General features: G+C 38.7%; 2 protein-coding genes across 12 annotated transcripts in view; both read right to left on the bottom strand.

The window, feature by feature from the left end:
* LOC109093108 (protein FAM189A1) overlaps window positions 1-2,990 on the bottom strand; it is a 92,478-nt gene extending 89,488 nt beyond the window's left edge. Inside the window, exon 1 of the mRNA XM_042760093.1 lies at window positions 1,858-2,990. Within this exon, the coding sequence (XP_042616027.1) occupies window positions 1,858-2,082 (225 nt within the window). The 5' untranslated portion in view covers window positions 2,083-2,990. The remainder of the gene's footprint in view (window positions 1-1,857) is intronic.
* A 985-nt stretch (window positions 2,991-3,975) lies between these two features.
* LOC109073005 (tight junction protein ZO-1-like) overlaps window positions 3,976-21,788 on the bottom strand; it is a 111,065-nt gene continuing 93,252 nt past the window's right edge. For 4 of the 11 annotated variants that reach the window (XM_042760082.1, XM_042760084.1, XM_042760089.1 and 1 more), the window contains 17 exons: window positions 21,476-21,695; window positions 21,144-21,328; window positions 20,681-20,776; window positions 20,440-20,466; window positions 19,435-19,517; window positions 19,047-19,257; window positions 17,869-17,969; window positions 16,593-16,931; window positions 14,493-14,717; window positions 12,478-13,209; window positions 12,305-12,390; window positions 11,302-11,502; window positions 11,078-11,157; window positions 10,166-10,601; window positions 9,642-9,862; window positions 9,219-9,362; window positions 3,976-5,783 (listed from right to left, as the gene is read on the bottom strand). In XM_042760082.1, the coding sequence (XP_042616016.1) occupies window positions 5,689-5,783; window positions 9,219-9,362; window positions 9,642-9,862; window positions 10,166-10,601; window positions 11,078-11,157; window positions 11,302-11,502; window positions 12,305-12,390; window positions 12,478-13,209; window positions 14,493-14,717; window positions 16,593-16,931; window positions 17,869-17,969; window positions 19,047-19,257; window positions 19,435-19,517; window positions 20,440-20,466; window positions 20,681-20,776; window positions 21,144-21,328; window positions 21,476-21,695 (3,482 nt within the window). In that variant the 3' untranslated portion in view covers window positions 3,976-5,688. The remainder of the gene's footprint in view (window positions 5,784-9,218; window positions 9,363-9,641; window positions 9,863-10,165; window positions 10,602-11,077; window positions 11,158-11,301; window positions 11,503-12,304; window positions 12,391-12,477; window positions 13,210-14,492; window positions 14,718-16,592; window positions 16,932-17,868; window positions 17,970-19,046; window positions 19,258-19,434; window positions 19,518-20,439; window positions 20,467-20,680; window positions 20,777-21,143; window positions 21,329-21,475; window positions 21,696-21,788) is intronic. The other 7 variants (XM_042760083.1, XM_042760087.1, XM_042760085.1 and 4 more) reach the window with 6 other exon arrangements.

The following is a 21,788-nucleotide window of genomic DNA, read 5'->3' as shown; positions in this document are numbered from 1 at the left end:
GCCTTATAATCTCAATCTAGGTATCAATAGAAACAAAGCATGCCAACCTCCTTGAAATGCAATGCAAGAAGCAGCTGGGTAAAACAACAAACATATTAACAAAATATGGGCAACATGTCAGTTATAACATACAAAAATCAACATTTATATTTACATAAGACAAGAAAACTCTATAAATTAAAGGGGTCATATGATGCTACTAAAAAAACCATTATTTTGTGTATTTGGTGTAATGAAATGTGCTTATGCGGTTTAAGGTAAAAAAAAAAAAAACATAATTTTCCACATACTGTACATTATTGTTTCTCCTCTATGCCCCGCCTTCTGAAACGTGTTGATTTTCACAAGGCTCATCGGTCTGAAAAGCGAGGTGTGCTCTGATTGGCCAGCGTTGTGATTGACCGAATGCCTCAAGCTTGTGACGGAAATGTTACGCCTCTTAACATATTGTGATGCCTTGTCCGGCCCGAGCGATGAGACAAAAACATAAAAAACCCATTATAAACGTGATATAAACATGATTTCTAGTCGTGTTTTCTTTTGGAAGGCAAAAACAAAGTAGTTTCGCTTTCTCAACGAAACAGTGTCACACACCACAGCCTTGAGTGAGCAGAAGCGGGCGGTAGTGATGCGCGGGTCGTCTCATAATGGTTGGCCCGGGTAAAGAAATTTTATTTTATTTGCGGAGCGGGCTGGGGAGGGCCAAATAATTTCATAAAAGCGGGACCCGCGGGTTAAAAAAAAAATCTGACCCGCGCATCACTAGCAGGCGGCTTGAACACGGTGCGGCAGGCGGATTCTACGAAGGAGCGTACTTTGGTCTTGCAGCAACCAGATGTGACGACCCCGGGCTGGACACCGCTTCGTCCACGGTGAAAGCCGATTCAGTGATCCACAGTGCAAAGTTTATGTATTTCCTCAGTGACCAGCACAGATCAGCTCCAGGCAGATATCGTCCTCTTTTGGAAGCCCAAACAAAGTAGTTTCGCTTTCACAGTGAAACACACAGCGTCTATACGACATGGCAGCGGCGGCAACAACAAAACTACAAGGAGAATAAAAGGTACGCCTTCTTTCTTTGCATGAACATCTGGGCGCCATTATGCAAATCTTCCCACATACTGACATAGATATGTAGGGGCGTGTTAGAACAAACCATCACAGGGGGGCGTGGACAAGTGTTAACTTTTATAAAGAATATCTCTTTGGATTTGAGACTTTAGTCTTTGCAACTTCACAGATATTCTTTATTCACCAAGAGCTTGTAACACTCCAAAGAGAAAGGAAAATCTGAAATCGCATCATATGACACCTTTAAATATACCTAGCCATTTTTAAAAGTGTATACTGTGGCCAGACACTGTGGAAAAGACGTGCTCTTATTGTGATTAATGTACAGAATTATCCTGTCTGAAAATCTAACAAGGATGCATTAATCAATAGCCAGAAACAGCCTGTTGAAACACTTTCACACATCAACAGGCATATAAGTGAAGTGCAAATGAACGTGTCTGATCTTAAGCATTTGGCTGCATTATAAGAGGCAATTCACCAAACACACATCCTTTCATTCATAGGTGAGCTCACCTGAGCCCATGCAAGCAATAAAGCAGCTTCAAAGAGTCCCTCTGCCCCCCGAATTATTTCTAGGCTACTTAATTTGGCATTTGATGAATATTGTACCGCTGGCTCTCGATGATGAGCCATAGAATTGAATTATAAACTAAGAATGATGCGCGCGTGATGCGAACGCTGACTCTGCAGGTGCCGGGGGTCACAAACGGCGCGTAATATCACCCCTCTGTTCAGGGGAAACTCGCAAAAACACACTATCGTAACATAATAAAGGCAACTTACCGAGAATCCAGCCCAAAAGGGACACGAATGTCTCACCCTCGGAGACGTAGTGAGGGCCAAAGCGGCGAAACTGACAGCCAAAATGAGACTGCCGAGCACCATCTGTGAAACTCCCAGAGAAAGCATGATGCGAGTCCGGGTTCGAAACTCCCTCAGCCGCGTGAGGCTGCGGGACAGAGATACCGGGCTCAGAGACCGACCCCTCGGCATGGCACTGACGGGCATGGTCACGACTAAACAGTTTAAATGGAACCAAAACTTGAGTTAAATCAGCGGGCTTCGGGTTGACAGGACACCTCTGGGTTCAGTCGCTCCGACATACACAACACTGTAAAGACGAATCCATAGAGTGTTGGCAAGACGCGCAGACCTTCATCCCGTTACACGAGAAGCCTCACCATCTCCTGCTCTCACTCTTCTGAGTAAATAAGTGCGTTGTTTTCAAGCAGGTGTTTCAGCTAGGTTACCCAAAATCATTTCAGTAAGACAATGAGGTAGCTCTGCGTAAACGCGCGCTGCATGGTCACCCGCTTCTTGGAAACGCACGGGATAGGTGATCCATCAAATCCGTTCACAGCCGTGACAGTCCGTTAATGAAATCTCGTCTAAACAATAAAGCTCGTATTCAGAGGAACGCGCCTTACGTCTGTGTCGCGTATGACGCGGTTTGAGGTTCCACGACGCGTTGCAACTTCCGACTCCAGTGTTCGCTCAGCAGCCTCGCGCCAGTAGTGTGTCAGTTAGATGTGTGTGACTGTGAGCAGGTGCTTCGGTAGAGGAGACGGACTCTATGTAGAGAAGTGGATACTGCATGTAGGCTAGATTCAAACAGATGGATGAGGGCAATGAACTCATTCGTGGAGCCATAAAAGCCAGAGGCCGTGAATGGATATAATGAGCCTACTCGATCATTATTCATAGTGTTACTTTTCGTTAAACTCGCTTTAAGACTGAGCCTTGGTGCTCGGTTAATATGCCATTTAAGCAATGTCACGAGAGGAAGAGCGCTGCTGTACTGAAGGCTCTCATCAGATATTTAGTACTGCTGCACCATTGTGATTGTGATGATGGTTTATACAAGTTATAGTACCCGCCAACATTCGTTTCAGAGCTACATTTGCTAGTTTAGTTGGGATACTATTCTCTATTAAAACAGAAGTCAAAGCTTCAAACCTCATGTATCACCAAGCAACGCACAGACTGAAGGCAGGTCTGGAACCTAGTAACGTTGTGTGAATGAATAAAATGTATTGAATTTAATCTATATAATTCCATTAGCAATATTTATGACCAAAATGTACTTCTGATTTTTCATAAAAAAAAAAAGAAAGTATTTTACACATACTGCCTACATTAAAATGCAGACTGTAGTGATTTTTTACATGGTTGGAGAAAATAGTCACATGACCAGACATGTTCAGTTCCAGTTTGCATATCTCTGAAAGATGTCAGTCAAAGCTCTTTAAAAGAAATGATGTTCGACATGCCATAGTATACACAGATACAACCATTACCATATTTGGGTCATGTAACATTTGCAAGGTCTATAGTTAATGTATTGTTAAGACAGCTCTGTCTCACACAAATCATTACACAAGTAAACATGACAGCAGTCACAGGGGAAAACTGTAGATTTCAGAGATACATGAAAAAAAAAGTTTGAGGAAATATACATTTATCATGCCCTTTCACCAACAATTGCCTCATAGTAAAATAATAACCCTTTTTTTCCCTGAAACAATTCTGACTGCAATAAAATGTGTTTCACTAACTTTTTATTATTTCTTTAAACAAGGCATGCAGTTTCATTGGGAATTTAAGGAGTAGATGTGACCACTTAGCAGGGCCTGGTTTAACCAATCGATTAAAGCTACATTATTAAATCAGTTTTATAATCGCCAAACGCAATAAACGTTGTAAATGAATCTGCAGTGAAGCATTTGCGCCATCTGCAGGCCACCAAGCGGCACTACACATTATACTGCAGCGTGCTGTCGCAATGAGACACGTTTTCAAAGTCCCCTTGCTACTATACAGCAGGACACTGTAATCTCTATGCCAAATGCGTTTTGTATTGCAGCTACAACTACGAAAATCCACAATAAAATTACAACAGTGTATTTTAAAAATGATTTTATTTTTTAATGGTGGCAAACTGGAAATTGTGTTGAAAAGGGAACAAACTCTGCCACATGTGAATAGTTACTGACCAGTCAAAGCTGTGTGTGTTATATTGTCTAAAGAAAAAAAAACTCTTCCGGTGTGCCATAATAAATCGTCTATTAGTACAAAAATACATTTCAGGACACACAGTATAGCATCCAGTATCACAAATAAATGTGTGGGGCACATTTCGAGCAAACCGTTTAGAAGAAACAGGTCTTGAGAATAGTTTACATCAAGCACTTTCCATTGTAAATAAAGATTAAAAAGATGGTTATCATTAAAAATGCTTATATTTAGTGTGTATCTGTAGAAAAGGTGATATTATTACTAAGTACACGTTCTGAGGCTCAAGGGAAGAACCAGAATACAAAGACAACTGTTTTCATTTCATTCATCCTCTTTTATAAACGTTTCCCCCCTTAAGTTTTATACAAAATAAAGACATACAAAAAAAGTCATTTACAAACCAATAATGAAGGCAATATGCTTGCTTTATGTACAGCCAAGTGATCTCCTTCCATCTTTTTTTATTTGTGTTTCTCTTCAAAGATCATGTGCATAGCAGATAAAAAGAGAAAACCTGTTCTTATCCTTTACGCTGTTCTTGTGTGCAACACCCAGGTTTATTTGTACAGCGGCTTGACAAAAATAGCAGAAAGAAAACTTCAGTTTCGTCATAATTTATCATTAGAACAACTTACCAAAAAGAAACCAAAAAGGTTTTTTCTATTGAAAAAAAGTGTCATTTCAGATAAGGCATCACTGCTTTAGATGGAGTGAGTGAGAGAGAGGGAGTGAGTGAGGAAGAATCTTGGAGAGAAAGAGAGGGAAAAGAGAGAGCAGCGGTCTTCACACCTGAGTCAACGCATGTGCATAGATCTCGACACAGCAGGAATGTTCCAGTGCTCAAGTTCATAGGTCTGTGAGGAGGCTAATGGTGTCTACAAAGGAGCTATTTAAAAAAGGCGAGCCTTAGGTTGACACATGCTTGGCTAGAAAACCTCATACTGTATTATTCTTAAGATGCCGAGATCCTTACGCTCGTAACTAGCACTGATCCTGCACCTTAACGTGATAAAATTCAGGAAATGTGTCAGATGTACACAATCAGCTGCTCGACCGAAAAGCCTAGAACTGGAATTCGATATTCTAGAAAGTTGCACTATACATTAGAATCATAACATTATAGTGTGCATACTATATGAAGTGAAAATACATTTGCAGATTAATATAGTCTATACGTTACAAGGCCTAGACTGAATGGAAGAACCTAATAAGTCCTTTAAAAAATAGACAACACAACTTAATGTGTCGCAAAATATTACAGTTGGGAGTATTAGTTGGTCAGTGGCACAGAGCATGCAGTCCATCAATGGTTAATGTCTGTTTTTGTTATCCTCGAAAGCCTTTAAAAGCACTTAAAAAAAGAAGAAGAAGAAGTAAAAATAAAGAGGACGATGAGGAGATCAAAACAGCACTTCATAGAATGTAACCCTCCCTCCAGACTCAGAGGTTACCGTAAACAAAGCCAGGCAGGAGACCCTTCATTTAGTGTTGCGTAGCGTCTTCATCATGTGTGTGTGTGTGTGTGTGTTCATAAGGGGAAAGGTCCTCTCTCCGTTAATCTGGTTCCACATTCAGTAACGGGACCTGCTGTTGCCCTCCTCAGAAATGGTCAATAAGCACAGACACACAGTTGGCTCCAACCAGGTAGTTGGGATCCCCAGGGACAGATTTGTTCTGCCAACTCTTAGGATCACCTGGATAAACAACAGAGAAAATGCAGATGAATATGATGGTCGAATGCAGAGAATGGAGATGAACCGCCACGTAAAAACGTTTGGAATTAGGTTTTTTTTTTTTTTTTTCAAATAAGAAAGAAATACGTTTATTCAGCAAAGAATGCATTAAATTGATCAAAAGTGACTGAAGAGTTAAAAAACAAAAAAAGTATACACACACATACACATATATATATTTCAAAGAAATGCTATTCTTTTGAACATTCTATTCAAGTACTGGAAAAAATGTATCAGGGTTACCAAAAAAAATATAACACAGTACAACTGTTTTCATCATTGAAAATAATAATGGCAACAATTTACAATAAGATTCATTAGTTAAAATTAGTTAACTACTTTATTTGACAAGAACAAAGCATGAACAATACTTCTACAGCATGAATTAATCTTAGTTAAATGTTAATTTCAACATTTACAAATGTATTATTAAAATCCAAAGTTTTGTTTGTTAACATTAGTTAATGCAATATGAATTAACATGAACTAACAATGAACAACTGCGTTTTCATTAACATTACCAAAGATTAATAAATACAGTAATAAATGTATTGTTCATTGTTTGTTCATGTTAGTTAATACATTAACTAACGGAACCTTATTTTAAAGTGCAACCATAATAATAAATGTTTATTAAACACCTAATCAGCATATTAAATTGATTTCTGAAGGATCATGTGAGATTGAGGGCATTTTAAAATATATTAAAATAGAAAAGTTCTTTTAAATTGTAGTAATTTCACAATATTGTTTTTACTGTATTTTACTTTTGATCAAATAAATGCAGCCTTGTTGAGCATAATAAACTTCTTTCAAAAACATTTAAACATCTTAGGCCCTGTCCACACGGAGATGCATTTTGCTGTATACGCATTAATTTTGTATCGTATAGGCATTTTGTCCACATGGATCCGTCATTTCGGGAGAGTGAAACCGAGTCCCAGAGTGGATCTATTTGAAAACGCCGTTTTCGTGTGGACAGCGAATCTGTATATTTTCTGAAACGATGATGTCATCAGCCCACGTCTCGCCACCCGTCAGACAGCGCTATGTCACGTAACAGCAACAAAAACATAATCAAACACTGAACTATTGTCTTTTTATTAAGTAACATTAACACAGATTAATAAATAGATTGTTCCATGTTCGTTTGTATACCGCGTGCAAGGTTTATGCGCATAGTCCAAGTTTTCTTCTTTTTTTTTAGTGTATCTCTGTGGCAGAATTACAGCACCACATATTGGTCTGGCATGTATACAACATCGTTTTGTGTTGGTTTTATGGTTTCATGTGGACGCATATATTTCTTGAGACAAGGAAAAAAAAAAAGATTGGATAGGGAAAGCTCTGGCTTTGTGTGGACATAGCCTTAGTGACCCTAAACTTTTGAACAGTAGTGTATTATATGTTCCGTACAAGGATCAATGACAGCAAAATTTGTGAACTAAATGTTGAAAAAGCAGTATACATGCTTTCTAGTCAGATCCACTGCTCTAAAGCCAACAAAACAATACCAAAAATCAAACATAAAACAACACCCATTTGGAGAAACATGACCTTTAAGTTTCCTCACTTTCATTATTTTATAGCATACTTCCACAGCTGTAACAGTATAATATTGTGCTATTATTTTAGTCCTTGGTTTGCATGAGGAAAAGAGAGGAGCATAGCAGGACGCTTAGAGATAAGACAGGCTCTCAGCATGCGTTATTTTTCTGACAGAGATAATCAACAGAGTCAGAGCAAGAACCAATAAGCTCATAGCCTAAGGTGCTGTGATGCATAAGAACAAAGTTGTTTTTCCATTCATCAAGGTGAAGTGTATAATTTCGGCACCACTAGCAGCACTAAACAGAAGTGAAGAAAAAGGTCCATTATCAAACACAAACAGATTTTAGTTCTGTTTGGTGGTTTTGTGGTACAGAAATAACACTTTATTCATAAGAATTAAAATAATGGTTACACTACAGTTGATCATATACTCAGTGCCCTTTTGTACTCCACCGTGAGCCCCATCAGAACAACATCTTTGTTAAATCAGTTAGGTAAACGCTCTCTGATGATGTTGTTTTAAAATATGTAGATTAGAGGCAAAGGCCTGTAATGGTTTTGGATGAGGCAGGAGTCTCTGATCTCTCCAGTACACAATCAGAACGAGAGTTTCATTAAGAGGCTACTCCAGGGCGGTGCCAGGTTTACCAAGAAGAGTTATATAGAGAGGAATAAATGAAACGAGAGAGAGAGAGAAATGAAGACCCAGGAAAAAACAGATGCTGTTCTCAATTAGCGGAACAAAGGCAATTCCAGCATCTCTGCATATTCAGACATTTGGGTGGCTGTGTGAGAATCAGTTTAATGCACAAACAATGTGAGTGAATTATGAACAGATGTGAATTCCCATTGGCCAATTCATGAAATCATGAGACCCAAGTGAAGATGGAAAGCCTATTTTTTTAGTAAAGTTCATCTAACTAATCTCGAGGGAGAAATTGAGTGATTTAGTGTCCTGATCGAGAGAACACAAAGGCCTATAAACAAATCTGCTCAGTGAAAATATCTTTATAACTACTCAAACAGAGCACAATGTGGAATTTGTTGGGCCCTGCAAAATACCCAATCATTACAATGTAATGGATATTTTTTCACCCATGAGTGGAACAATTAATTATTTTTATTTTTTAATATTTAGTTTCGTGCAACTGTGTAAAATGTTTTGTGTAAAATGTGTAACTATCGGGATTAGCCATTTTTTCCCTTATAAAATATACAGTACCGTTCAAAAGATTAGGAACAATTTAAAATAAATTACTTCTATTTTTATATATTTCAAAATATAATTTTAAAATTTAATTTATTCCTGTGATGGCAAAGCTGTATTTTCAGCAGCCATTACTCCAGTCTTCAGTGTCACATGATCCTTCAGAAACAGAAAGTTGACAAATAGAAAGTTCAAAAGAACAGCATTTATATGAAATAGAACTCTTCTGTAATATGTCTTTACTGTCACTTCTGCTCAATTCAACATAAGAATTTCTTTCAGAAAAACATCTTACTGACCACACTGATAAATGATTAAATTGTAGTAGAGTAGTTTAATTGTGCTTTAGACTGAAGTGTCACAAAGAAACATTTATTTGATTGTCAAGCTAAAATATACACTTGGTTTAAATATACCTTAAATAAAGTGAGTCAGTGAGATATGTTATACGTGGAAAAAATTTAAATAAAAAATAAGTAAACAAAAGACTAGCATATATGGTATAAATGATAAATGAGCGTAAGATACAGTGGAGTTGTGAATAAGAAAATGCAGAATGAAAAAAGGCCCAAAAACAAACAAGAAGTCACAAAGCCATCCCAAACGACCCCAAAAAGGACAGAGAGAGGACAGCGTACCCGACGAGGAGTCGGATGATTTTAGAGCAAAAGACCAACCATCAGGGGTCATAGACGCACAGTGAGGTAGGCGGAGCTCCACTGGCTTCAGGAACTTCAGGCCGTGGGGACCACACATCACCAGGGGACTCAGCAGAGTTTCACCTGGAAATAAAAACTCTTTCCTTTTAGCATTCACTGCACAGACAAATACATAACTATATATAACAAACACAAAAACATCCCAGCAAGCTATAAATTTAGTACTGATGATCTCACTTGCATTTTGAGTATGGGTTAATTGAAAAAAAGGAGATCTCTAACAAACTTTAAAAAAAGAATCCGTATCAAACTCTGCATTACAACCTTTTTTTTACAGACCAGAGGAGAAAGACAAATGTCAGAATCTTCTGACCCTCAAGTTATAAAAGATGCGTGACTGACCTTTCTCTTTGTCTAGAGGTGGCAGGATGCTGTTATCCCGACATACTTTGAAGTAGATCTCTTGCTCCACACCGTCAGGAATGGCTCCCTGAGGGATAATGATGCTCACTCCCGTCTCAATGGAGCTCAGGACCCCGCCGTTAGTGTTGAAGATGCCCCGTGCCGTCGCCACCACCGTGTGGCTGTCATCATCATCATCATCATCCTCCAAAGCACTCGGGCTGGAAAGAGAACGAAAAAAAGGTTAAACTTATTTTTAGTCTGATCTTTAATTTCAGATTTTTCTTTATTGTTAAAAAAAATAAAAATAAATAAAAAATCTAGCTATAGCAGAAAAGTAATATAAGTAGACAGATATATAGTTCTACTGACTGTGATAATGCTTTGTTTTGTTGGCTACTGTCCTAAATGTACTTAATATTCAAAATTAGTTAAAAAAAAAAAAAAAACATGTATAAAATGTCTACTTACCAAAAAACGGAAACATGTAAGCTTGACCATTAAGGAGCTAGATTTGAATTTACCTGACAGGTATTGCCTTGGGTACGGCGTTGATGTTGTTCTGCTGGTATCTGGGTTTCTGGTCCATGGTGCGGGTGAAGGTGTCCAGGCCGCTGTCGTGGTCTGTCGGCTGGGGTGAGCTCTGTGGTTTGGTTGTGGTACTGACGGGAGCTTTCACATTATCTGTCTTACTTTGAGAGTCATTAGGCAGGAGATTGTGGTTGAACTTGGGGGTGTCAAACTTTTGCTGGAACGGTCTTGCAGAGGTTGTGTACGGCTTGGGCACAAAACGGTTGTAGTTGTACGTGGCAGTGCTGTTGGTCTTTGGAGGTTCACCGGTGCCGTTAACAGGAGACTTCTCTGGGAAGCTTTTCTGAGGCAGGGAAGTGCCCTGGACTGTGTCTTCATGATTGGGATGCTTCACTTTGGGAGATCCATGAGAGTCGAGAGGTGGGGTCACTGTGTGTGTGAGAGTATGTGAATAAACATACTGTATGCATAAATATGGAAGTCTCTTTACAGATATAAAAAAAAGCTCCTTAGAGAGTATTGTTTTAGTCAATGTTTTCATCTTTTGATGAGTGACCTTCAAATTTAGTCAATATTTCATTTAAAAATAACTCCTTTCTATTATCTCTCATTGTTATTCTCTGTAACTTATTCCATTACTCCATTACTCCAGTGTCCTTCAGGAAAGATTCTAATATGATTTCTTATAATTATCAATGTAAAAAAACCAGATACAAATGTTCAGTTCTTTTTTTCTTTTTTTTTTTACAGACCCCAAACTTTTTTAAAAGTAGTGTAAAAAATACTATTATAAATATGATATGATATCATACATTTTTGTTTTGTTTAGTAGTATGTATATTATGTATGATGCTTTGTTGTAGGCGTAGGCATGGGGCATACACAATCTTCCAGTAATCACTTGCCTGTGGGTTTGGGAAGGGTCGGGGGCGGGACAGCTGGATTAGCTGGAGCAACAGGGTTGATCTTCTCCACTGACTCTGCCCTGTAGCAGACAAACAGTCAAACAAAGAACAATGATTCAAACTTAAATCCATATATTGTATCAAATAGATACATCATAAACATATATATAGTAAAAAAACTGCTAAAATAAAAACAAAAAACATTAATGTATTAGAACACGTACCTGGGGTAGTACCCTGGCTGGGTCTGGGGTTGGGCTGGTTTGATGGCAGGTGTCAGCTGTGCAGAGGGTTTGCTGTCAAAGCTTCGGCGGTCGAAGAAAGACAGCTGTTTCCTGTAGTAATCCTCATCCTCATCAGGGTCATTGTTATTTGAGCGAATGATATCTGCTGCTTTAGGCTGGGGCTGCTGGGGCTCTGGAGATCTGACAGAGGAAAGAAGCACTTTAAATGCTTGATATATATAATACTGTTGAGGTAATGATAAACGTGCACTAATATAATCAGAACCTAATATAAAAATATTTATGAGGTCATTTCATCTTCAGTATGTCAGTTTGTGTATCACAGGAAAGCATAGCGCATAAAGAGTAGCTAAATTTAGCCTCGTCATGGATATTCAGAATCAGACTCAGATTGTCAGAATGTATTTGACTATTTCACCACTAGATGGAGATCTATGATTAACTTCATTTCTATGGCTTATGCCACTGCAGTACAATTCAAACTTTAGGGTCAGTAAGATATTTTACTGTTTATGCTCAACCAAGGCTGAATTTATTTGAGCAAAAATTCTGTAAAAACACTAATTATTTTCAAAATTACAATGTAAAATAATCGTTTTAATATATTTTAAAATGTTATTTTTTCCTGTAATGGCAGAATTAAATTTTCAGCAGCCATTACTTATCAATGTTGAAAACAGTATCAATGTTGAGCTGCTTAATGCATTTGTGTTATAATTTTTTATAAGGTTTCTTTGATGAATAAAAAGTTTAAAATAACATTTATTTTTAAAATAGGAATCTTTTGTAACATTACAAATGTATTTACAATCACTTTTGATCATATTGAAGCATCATTGCTGAATAAATTCAAAATCATAAAAAAAAAAAAAAATCTTGGACGATAGTACATATTGTGGTTTAAAAAAAAAAACATTTTCTCAATATAGATATACACTGTACGCTAATGGATACAGATTTGTACTTTGTGTTAGTTCATTACCTAGAGGCCTTCTCTTGGTCCAGGTTACTTAGAGAACTGGCTTTGGGCATGGAGGCAGTGCCAGGTTTAGGCACCATGTCCACAGGCTAAATGAAGCATAAAAGATTAACAAATTAATTATTCGGTATGTAGAGTGTATATTGGGTTAGTAGAAATATAGTCTGTCAACTCACCCGAATACCAGAGTCTGCAGCCTCTCTTGCTCTGTCCACAGACACGGATCGCTTGTTCTCAAACATTTTAACCCTCGTGAGCACGGACCGGGGCTTCAAGGCTGGGTCATCCTCTACTTCGGCTGGAGGAGGAGGAAGCGCAGGCTCCACTGGTGGTGAGATGGATTCAGGTTTGGGAGGGGTCACGGAGGCCTCAGAGTTCTTGTAGCCCCTCTGTTGTGGTTGAGTGTAGGCAGGCCTCTGGGATGGGTCGTAGTACTGTTGTTTGGGGGGTTCGGGGGAGCGGGAGGAAGCTTGAGTACGAGGGAGAACTTCCTGGTCATATTGTGGGTGCACAGGGGGCAGTTCATCATGTCGGATCGGTCCAGGGCTGGGTTTGCCATAGCGAGGTCGACTGGCATCATAGCCCGTGTCATTTCGCATCTGAGGGTGACCGTACATGCGGTTCAGACCGTCCTCATAGGGCATATGAGGATCATATCCAGAGGTTTGGTCATACGGGGCCCATTGCTCATCATACGGAGGCACGCTGCTGTCAAAATGTAGGTGAGGGTCAAAGTTTCGAGCTTTTGGTTCCATGTAGCCCCCATCATAGCGGTAGGGCTGGTGGTCATAATCTCTGTATGGCTTGTCTTCCTGGTAGAGGGGCTGCTGGGGGTTGTAGTTGGGCTGCACAGGGTTCTGGTTCACCTGCACCGGCTCGTTGTTACGATAGATATCCTTCTTGTACATCTGTTGGTAAAACCAAAGAAGGACACTTCTAAATTACTTGAACAAAGAATCATATACGTATAAACTCTAAACCACAGCAATCAATTGAATTGAATGAAACGGCAGAAACCAGAAGTGATTAATATTCGGATTAAAAGTTGAAGAATGAAGCACAGAGTCAGCAGAGAGACCTGCAATAGAGGAAGACTCAGAGTGGGCAGTTATTGAACAGGTCAAAATGGAGGCAGCCATCACACAAACAGTTTCAGAGTTTAAGAGAGATTAAATGATTCATAACACACCAAGCCGCAAAAACACTGGGGTAAAATCAGACAGAAAATGTCCCACTGAAAAAGTAGTATACAACAACAATTTGCTTTAAACAATCAAAACTATATATATTTTGAGAAGTAGCCTTTTAGGAACAATGATAGTCCAGTCAATTAGACACAGAATCACCACTCTAAGCCAATGCTGAAGCCAGCATTAATCTACCGAATTACTTACAAAAAGTATGTTTTTAAATTTCATCAATGACAATGAGGAATTAATAAGTCATGGCCACAATTTAACTAAAACAAAAGAATGTAAAATAAATATTATAATGTAGTCATGGAAACAAATTAACTTGTGGCCACAATATGTTTTTAAATGTTGCAGGGCTCCATAGTTTAAATTCACACTTACTTGTCAATTAAATGTTTTTGTCAACTAAAATTAGATTTACATTTTAATCAGAGCAAAACTGACACACTAATGAATGAAAATTTAAAGAACGCTTTTTTCAAAAGACACAAACTACAAATAAAAAACTGTTTGAAAATGAAAACTGGTTAAGTCATATGCTGTAAACAACAAGGCTACCTTTCAAAGTCATAACAGGAGGGGGAAAGGTTCAAAGTTTTAAATATTTCTAAATCAGTTTATCACATTCATTGCACCACTAAATATTCACTAGCTCTACTTCAACAAGCCAAAAAAAAAAAAAAAAAAAAAAAAAAAAAACGAAAATCAAATCCATGCAAGAGTAGGCAAGCAACAGTGGGAACCTGGGCTTGCCTGAAGGTACGTGAACTATGATCTGATGCAGCAGGCCTCTGTCGTACCCACTGTTGTTTATGAACACACACACACATTCACAGAAGGAGAACGGACGCTCTCTTAGGTAGGCACACAGCGCACATGCAAGAGCTAGAGGAAAGCACTGCAGCACACAGGCAGGCCAGACGGCGATAAGAGAGGGCACCGGATTCGGGCGTTAAGTGGGCCGGTTTCAGTCCAGAGCAGGGTGGCTAGCGAGGTACCTTAGACTCTGACCCGGGTTGTCCGGATTGGTTGGGATCGAGAGACGCGGGTTGAGCTAGCTCAGGGGCAGGTGGGAAGAGAGAGCCAGCCTCTGGGCTGAAATCCCCCTGAGTGAGGGTGACCGGGAGATCCTTGGCACTCAGGGCCCCTACATTTACAAGAACAGCAGGGGGCGCTGTCTCTGCCAGCGGCGCAGGCTGCTTGGGGAGAGCAACCTCTGCTTTCTGTGAAGGTGTTCAAAAATGTTTAATACATGTGGTCAAACCTCACCACTGCACTTCAGCTGAGCTTCATGATTCTCTTCTGTCTCACCAGACACCAGTACTGTTCTATTAAGGGAATGTTCCAGGTTCAATTGAAGTTAAGCTCTATCGAAAGTATTTGGGAAATAATGCCAATGGAAAATAAACATGTATAGTAGTGCAAATTAAATTTTTTTTTTTAAAGATTTATTTTGTATTATGATGTACATCAGAGTGAAACAGATCATCAATAAGAAAAAATGTAGCTAGTTGTAAGGGGTGGGTTTTAATCGGACTAAATGATTGTAACAGGAGAGAAGTCTATCGTTTCACCAGAAGATAATGTCAATTTGCATTTAATTTAATTTAATTTAAAACACCTTCTATAGTAACCTATCTATCTATCTATCTATCTATCTATATATATATATATTAAAAAATATAATTTGATCTGATAAAGTTAAGTTAAATACATTGGTTATTTATATATATTTTTTTTATTTCACCAGCTTTTACATGGCTAATATACATTATTGGCTGTTATTACACGGCTCTGTGGAATACTTGATTCTGATTGGTCAGTCGCGATATTATTATTATTATTATTATTATTATACCTCGATGACAACCGGTAAAAGCTGATTATACAGGCTCATCTGGGTAACTGAAGTCGGCGCTTCAGTTACTTAAACAAGACCCCTCCGCTTCGCGTTGGGGTCCTGTTCACCCTGTCGGGGGTCATTCTGCCATAACAACCAGTTGGATGTACATTATCCCTTACTTATTAAATATTTAATTGTTCCCCCATTTTTACATTTAGATGACTCATTAAAAAACCTAAAAACAACCTATCAAAAAACACCAAAATAATAACACATTTAAAATAAACCATAATAAAATCTTCAAATAAATATCCATTTTTCATACTGTATATCATGTTATGATGCCTAAATTCACTTGTAGCATTAACAACAATTCTTTTTAGTTTTGGATGTTTTAAATTTAGACAATCTGTACGAATTGTAATGGCCATTTAACAGTTACCTACAATAACAATTTCAATCTTGTTCAAGTTTTGCAACCAAAATTGCAATCAGTGCATCTCTAGTGGCTATACTTTTAAAACATTTTAAGCCTTTCCATTGTTTGTGACTTAACTGCAATACTATGCCTGTTCACTGAGCTTAACTTGTATTGAACCAGGAACTTCCCACTAACATACAGAATAGGGTGACTCTGGGAACCATGTCATTTAATCATTTACAACAATAAATTACATATAATAATTTTCTGTTTGTACGTTAAGTCTGATGTCAGTTTAATTCTACAGTACAATACAACGTTTTGGCTCTCTTGTAATACAAGATCTAAGACACTTTGGATATCATAGTGGCCACTGGGCCCATATATAAATACATTCACAGTAATATATTTAACACTGTAAATCCATCATGCACATAATACTTTCTGGTAATGGCATCATTTTGCATGACAAGTAAGGGGACAGCTAGACCACAAGGATGGGGCAATCGTTTTACATACTTTATGATACAATGTCCTCACTTCCATCTCCACTGTGATCATACTGAGATAAGAGTCACAGCATCTATGTGAAGTATAACAGCCAAGCCATGTTTGTCACATACACACACACAGACTTCCACACAACTACAAGCTCACAAATACATATAATTAATATGTGGCAACAATTATTCATTAGTCATTGTCACTTCTCTAGAACTGTAATGATAGGGTTTTTAAAGCACTCCTCCTTCAATAGCGCCGCTAGAACACTTTTCTCACGCACACCACGGCCTCCAGACAACAGGGAAGGCGAACGGCTCGCAGAAACGCTACCTGCTGAGGTGCAGGGGCCTTGAACCCTGCGGGGTCGATGCGGTTCAGGGGTTCAGGCTGGTACACTCTGTATCCAGGAGGTTCCTGGATGACGGGCGGGTCCTCCCGGACGGGCTCTGAGGAGCGAGTGATGGCGGGTTCAGTGGGTGGTCCAACCTCATCGTTTAGGGTCTCGTCTAGTTCCTGGTCAGTGTAGGCTCCGCCCTCCGTGTCAGTGTCCTCATAGTCTGAGGTGTGACGGCTGTCTGTGCTGTACATACTGTACTCGCTACCAGGGGCAGATATATAGGACAGACGGTCATCGTGAAGGTCCAAATCATCGCCAGGTGCACCGTCCGCCTGCAGAGAGCACAAGATCCAAAGAATTCAATGAGAGAGAGAGAGAGAGAGAGAGGAGAGAACAACGTGTAGAGAGAGATGAGATGGTGAAAAGTTAGTGGAAGGTGAAGAGAAAAATGATACGTACATGAAATGTGTAACATTGGAGAATCTCACAAAATTATATTTTACATGAAAATAAAGCCTACATTTCAGATTTTTCTGTATTTTAACATTATATTCAGAATAGCGCTCCAAATTTTACATCAAATGTTTTTACCAAAAAAACAAAAAGTAACAATGTTCTACTGTCACTATTTATATTAATTTCATTCACGATTCTTTAATGATACCATTTAATTTCTAACAGTATTAGTAAAACAATACTGCCATAAATTTTAGAAACTGAAATCAGAATAAATGAAAGGCAGTACTCCAAAAACTATAATGATTCATAAGTACAATTTAAATCACATCCTTTTTTTTCATTACTGTAAGAATGTGAGACAGAGTTAATATAGTATTATTTATATACCATTATAATACATATTTACATTTTATTTTTTTTTTTCATTTTTCACAAAGCTGTTTTATTTTACCTTAAAAACGTAATTTCTTCTTTTTTTGAATCGGTTTTTTTATTTTAGAATCAAATATGACTATTTGAGTATAGTCATAAGTTCTTGGTACATATTTAATTAGTTTGACCCCATTATGGTGAAACATCGCAACAAAAAACCTATCCACTGAAAGGAAGAACAGATGTTGATCAAATGAACCGTGCAGTGCTCAACATGGATGTTGTGACCACAAGAACAGATGCATGGGAAACAAACTGTGCTCTGTAAATATCAACATGGAACCAAGAAACCAGACAACCACAAATTAACCCTGTCCCTGAAACCTCAAGCACCTTCTGTGGAATTGCATCACAGTGAAAAAGTTGGATGAAACTCACCTTGCCCTCTGAGACCCACACCAGCTGGTTCTGTTGCTGCTGAATGGTCTCCTTCAACGCTCCATACCAGCCATCATTCATGTTGTTCATGTTAATGGTGGCTAAAGGACAGTGACAGGAAGGAAGACATCAAATCACTCAAAAGAGAATCCAGCCGAGTCAGGGAGACATTTATTTAGCAACCTCACTGCACCTCAATGTCCGCTGCACACAGCAAGCAGCATCACACGCTTATGCTCTGTTACATTTACATTTATGAGAGGCCTTTATTCAAAGCGATTAACAAATGAGGAATGCTAGAACACATCAGTCTTTATAGAGCTCAGCCTGATACAGTGTGCTTGTCTTAATACTTTCATAAACTTGAGATAGCAGCCAGGCTGCTGAGTGTGACCCATTATTAAATTTAATGTGATGTACAGTTTTCTGAATAATTATTCCAAGTTATTACCGTGAACTACATTTTTCAATTCACATTAAAGATGTCACAGTTTGTGTGTGTGTGTGTCTTTGTGTGCACAAATGCGTGTGATGTGGAGTAGTATTATGTTTGATTCATTTTAGCCAACTGGTTCAGTTGGAAATTTGGATTAATTTAACTGACACAAGACATTTCAAAAGAGTCCCCTCTTCAATTAAAAGAATTCCCCCCAAAAATGTGTTTGTAACATTTTAGGTGTTTTAGTAATAAAATAACCAGTTTAGGTATAATAAGTAATTTAAGTATATATCCCTGTTGATTAAGATTAACAAATCATTTTAATTAGCAATTAGTATATATTCGGATGCTACTTTTTGTGTGTGTGTGTGTGTGTGTGTGTGCATATGTGTGTTTATGTTCTATTTTTAAAGTCACAAACACTTTACAAAGTGCTTTTGTTCAACAGAATCATTCAAAAAAAAATCTGGCTCAAAAGAATGATTCATTCATGAATTGGACATTACTACTGTGTGTGTACATGCAGAAATGTTGCAAGATGTGGTAAATGTTGCTGTGTTTTTATAAACCGCCTCATTCAGCATGTCTTGGTCTGTAGTTACTATATTAATACCATCATGCTTTGGGGACAAGAGTCTACTTTTACACGCGAGCCAATCCTCACTGTCTCTCTTAGTCTTTTCCATTTTTTTTCTTTTTAACTATTAAGAAAACACAACCTTAACACATCTGTGTTTACCTGTGAATAGGTGGTGGTTGTGCTTTCTCAGTTTGAGTGCACGCTCATGGAGTTTCCTGGCACTCTTCCTGGACTCAGGACACAGTCTGGTCCTCATGTTCTTCACGCCCTGCTTACTGTCAGGATTCAGGAACACCACGATGGGATACCACTGAGCATAGTTCAGCCGATCCACTGCGTTAGGAGTAATGTCCAACACTGCATGCCTGTCCTGCACAACACATACAAAGACACCTCTTCTTGATTTCATGGACTCTCAAGTTTGCGTCTATTTAACATGTTGTACCATACTCCACCAGCAGGAGGCAGTAGTGCTATTCAGAGAGAGTGTGTTCATGCTTTGCTTAATATGCCTTAAACAACTTTGTATGTGTGCGTGAGATCTCACCCGGTCGATTATCTGTTTGATAGTGTGAAGGCGTATAATCCCCGAGCTGCGCTGGTCATTGCCGGCATCTTTGGGTTCACTCTCTACACAAAAGAAAACACGATATACTCCACATATACTTTCTGTGCTCCCTATCATGCAGTACCTCAGCATCTTCACCCCTTAAGTGCATACAGTGAGGAGGCAATTCAACATGGATGTGCACATGCGCCCGCATACACAATATGAGCACCTGAAGACTGTTCACATGTTCCATACGTGTAACATCAATGTGGTGCGATGCATTTTGATTACAGATATCCAAATATATATCAAGTGGAGGGTGGAGGAGCATCTGTACACCACAGTGACTAAGAGGATGTCTGGAATATCTGAAGAACATTTAACATTAAAGAGTGCAACTGCAACCAGAATGTCATTACAGGGTAAAGCTAGTGTGTTTTGACCTTTAGGAGCCATTGTTGGCATTATTGGGATGGTTCACCCAAGAATGAATATTCTGTCATTTGTTTTTCCTCATGTGGTTCCAATCCAAACAGAAAAGAAGATATTCCATACAACGAAAGCCAATGGGGTCCAGTGGTGAGTAAATGATGACACAATTTTTATTTTTGGGTGAACTATCCCTTTAAGACAGTAAGCCTGCATCTGTATCCTTTACTATATCATGACTGCAAAATAGCAGCAACTACAGGAAATCTTTTCAGCAAAAAAGAAACACAAAAAAACCCAAGGAATCACAAAATAACACAGGAAGCAGGTGTTTGGGATGGGGGACATCAATGAGCAATGTGCCTTCATCTCCTCTCAAGCATGTCTGAAGGGTTGGGGGGTGTTGGAGCTGTCGATAGCATGATAATATTTTGGATTTTTTTTTTCATCATTAACATTCCAAGCGGTGTCGATTCGGTGTAACTAAAATAAGGGATGCCATAATAATGCACAGCCTCTAGTAACTATGGTTACTGATGGAGTGAGCTGATGTGACTACTGTATGCAACGTACTTTCCCTTCCATCTGGGTGCTGTGTCTCTGAAAAGCAAATACAGTCATACAGGAACAATGTTATGTAAATAAAGCCAGTGGCCACTCATGGAATCAGTTTACAAACTGAATTTTAAAAGCACTTTTGAAATTGGAGAGCAGGACAGCTGTGACTGCTCAAGTATGCTGCACAGGTAGGTGGATTAGATAACTGAAGCACTGTGTCTTATCAAGGGACGTGTGCTAACAAATGGACACTTACTTGCGAGCTCAAACACATCAGGCACCTCTCTCGCCAGTTTGTCTCGTGCCACGTCTGCTATTGGCCCGAAGATCACAACAGGTCTCAGGAACCCAGCTACAATGAGAAAAAGACAGCTCTGTTTTAGTTTAAACAGAACATAGAATTGTATCTATTCTCAGATTACTGAACGACTGATATTAAAATTCTATGCTATAATGTTTAAATAAACTAAAAATAAAACTAATTTAAATTTAACATTTTTAAATTTAAAATAATTGACTTTAGACATCAGAAATGGACATTCCTTTTAAATTTGTTAAAAAGATTTGTTTTTGAAATGAGCACAAACAATTAAATTTACAATATCAGTCGATGTGCAACCAATATTGAAACGGGGGGAAAAATTTGTAATAAATTAAATTCTCTAATATTGGCTGTTAACAGATATACTGTGTATCCTTTATCTAAGATACATACATACCTTCTCTAAGAACCACTCTCTCATACGCAGGGAACTTGGTCTGAACAGGCTGAGCTGATAGATCTTCTCTGCTCTTCCGCAGGTTTCTCTTTGAACTACGCAGACCTCTGAACCTCCAGAAGTCAGCTCGGTCGCCTCCTGCAGTTTTGGGGAGTGTGTACTGTACGCTCGATAACTGCTCCGCCCTGATGAGAAGAAACAAGATCAGCTTCAGTTAAAAGTATATTGAATTTTGATTCTCTCTAAGATCTAAGAACTTGTTTAAAAAAAAACTGTAATTTATAGTGATCTACTAATCGGTAAACTCTGTATACTGTTTACTGAGTGGTTACCTGTTCTTGTTTGGAATGATGCCTCTTTCCACTTCCTGGTGGTTCTTCCCAATGCGGATGGCCAACCAGGAGCCCAGTTTGCCATTGTAGAGTGTGTCCACCACTCTGAACACCTCTCCCTTATTAAAGCTCAGGCCATAAGGAGACTCTTTCTCATACTCAAAGTGTGTTCTGATGTAGAAGGAGTCGCCCACATCAGACTCCACTATCCGCCGGTACACTAGAGGACAGGACATAAACTAGATGCTCAACAGGAAGTGATGAGGAACAGCTTTATAATAACACTAAACATCTTTCTTAGAATGATTGAATC

The sequence above is a fragment of the Cyprinus carpio genome, chromosome A7 (assembly GCF_018340385.1).
Source record: "Cyprinus carpio isolate SPL01 chromosome A7, ASM1834038v1, whole genome shotgun sequence".
Lineage (NCBI taxonomy): Eukaryota > Metazoa > Chordata > Actinopteri > Cypriniformes > Cyprinidae > Cyprinus > Cyprinus carpio.
The sequence above is the reverse complement of the archived record's forward strand: the minus strand, read 5'-3'. Positions and strand labels throughout refer to the sequence as shown.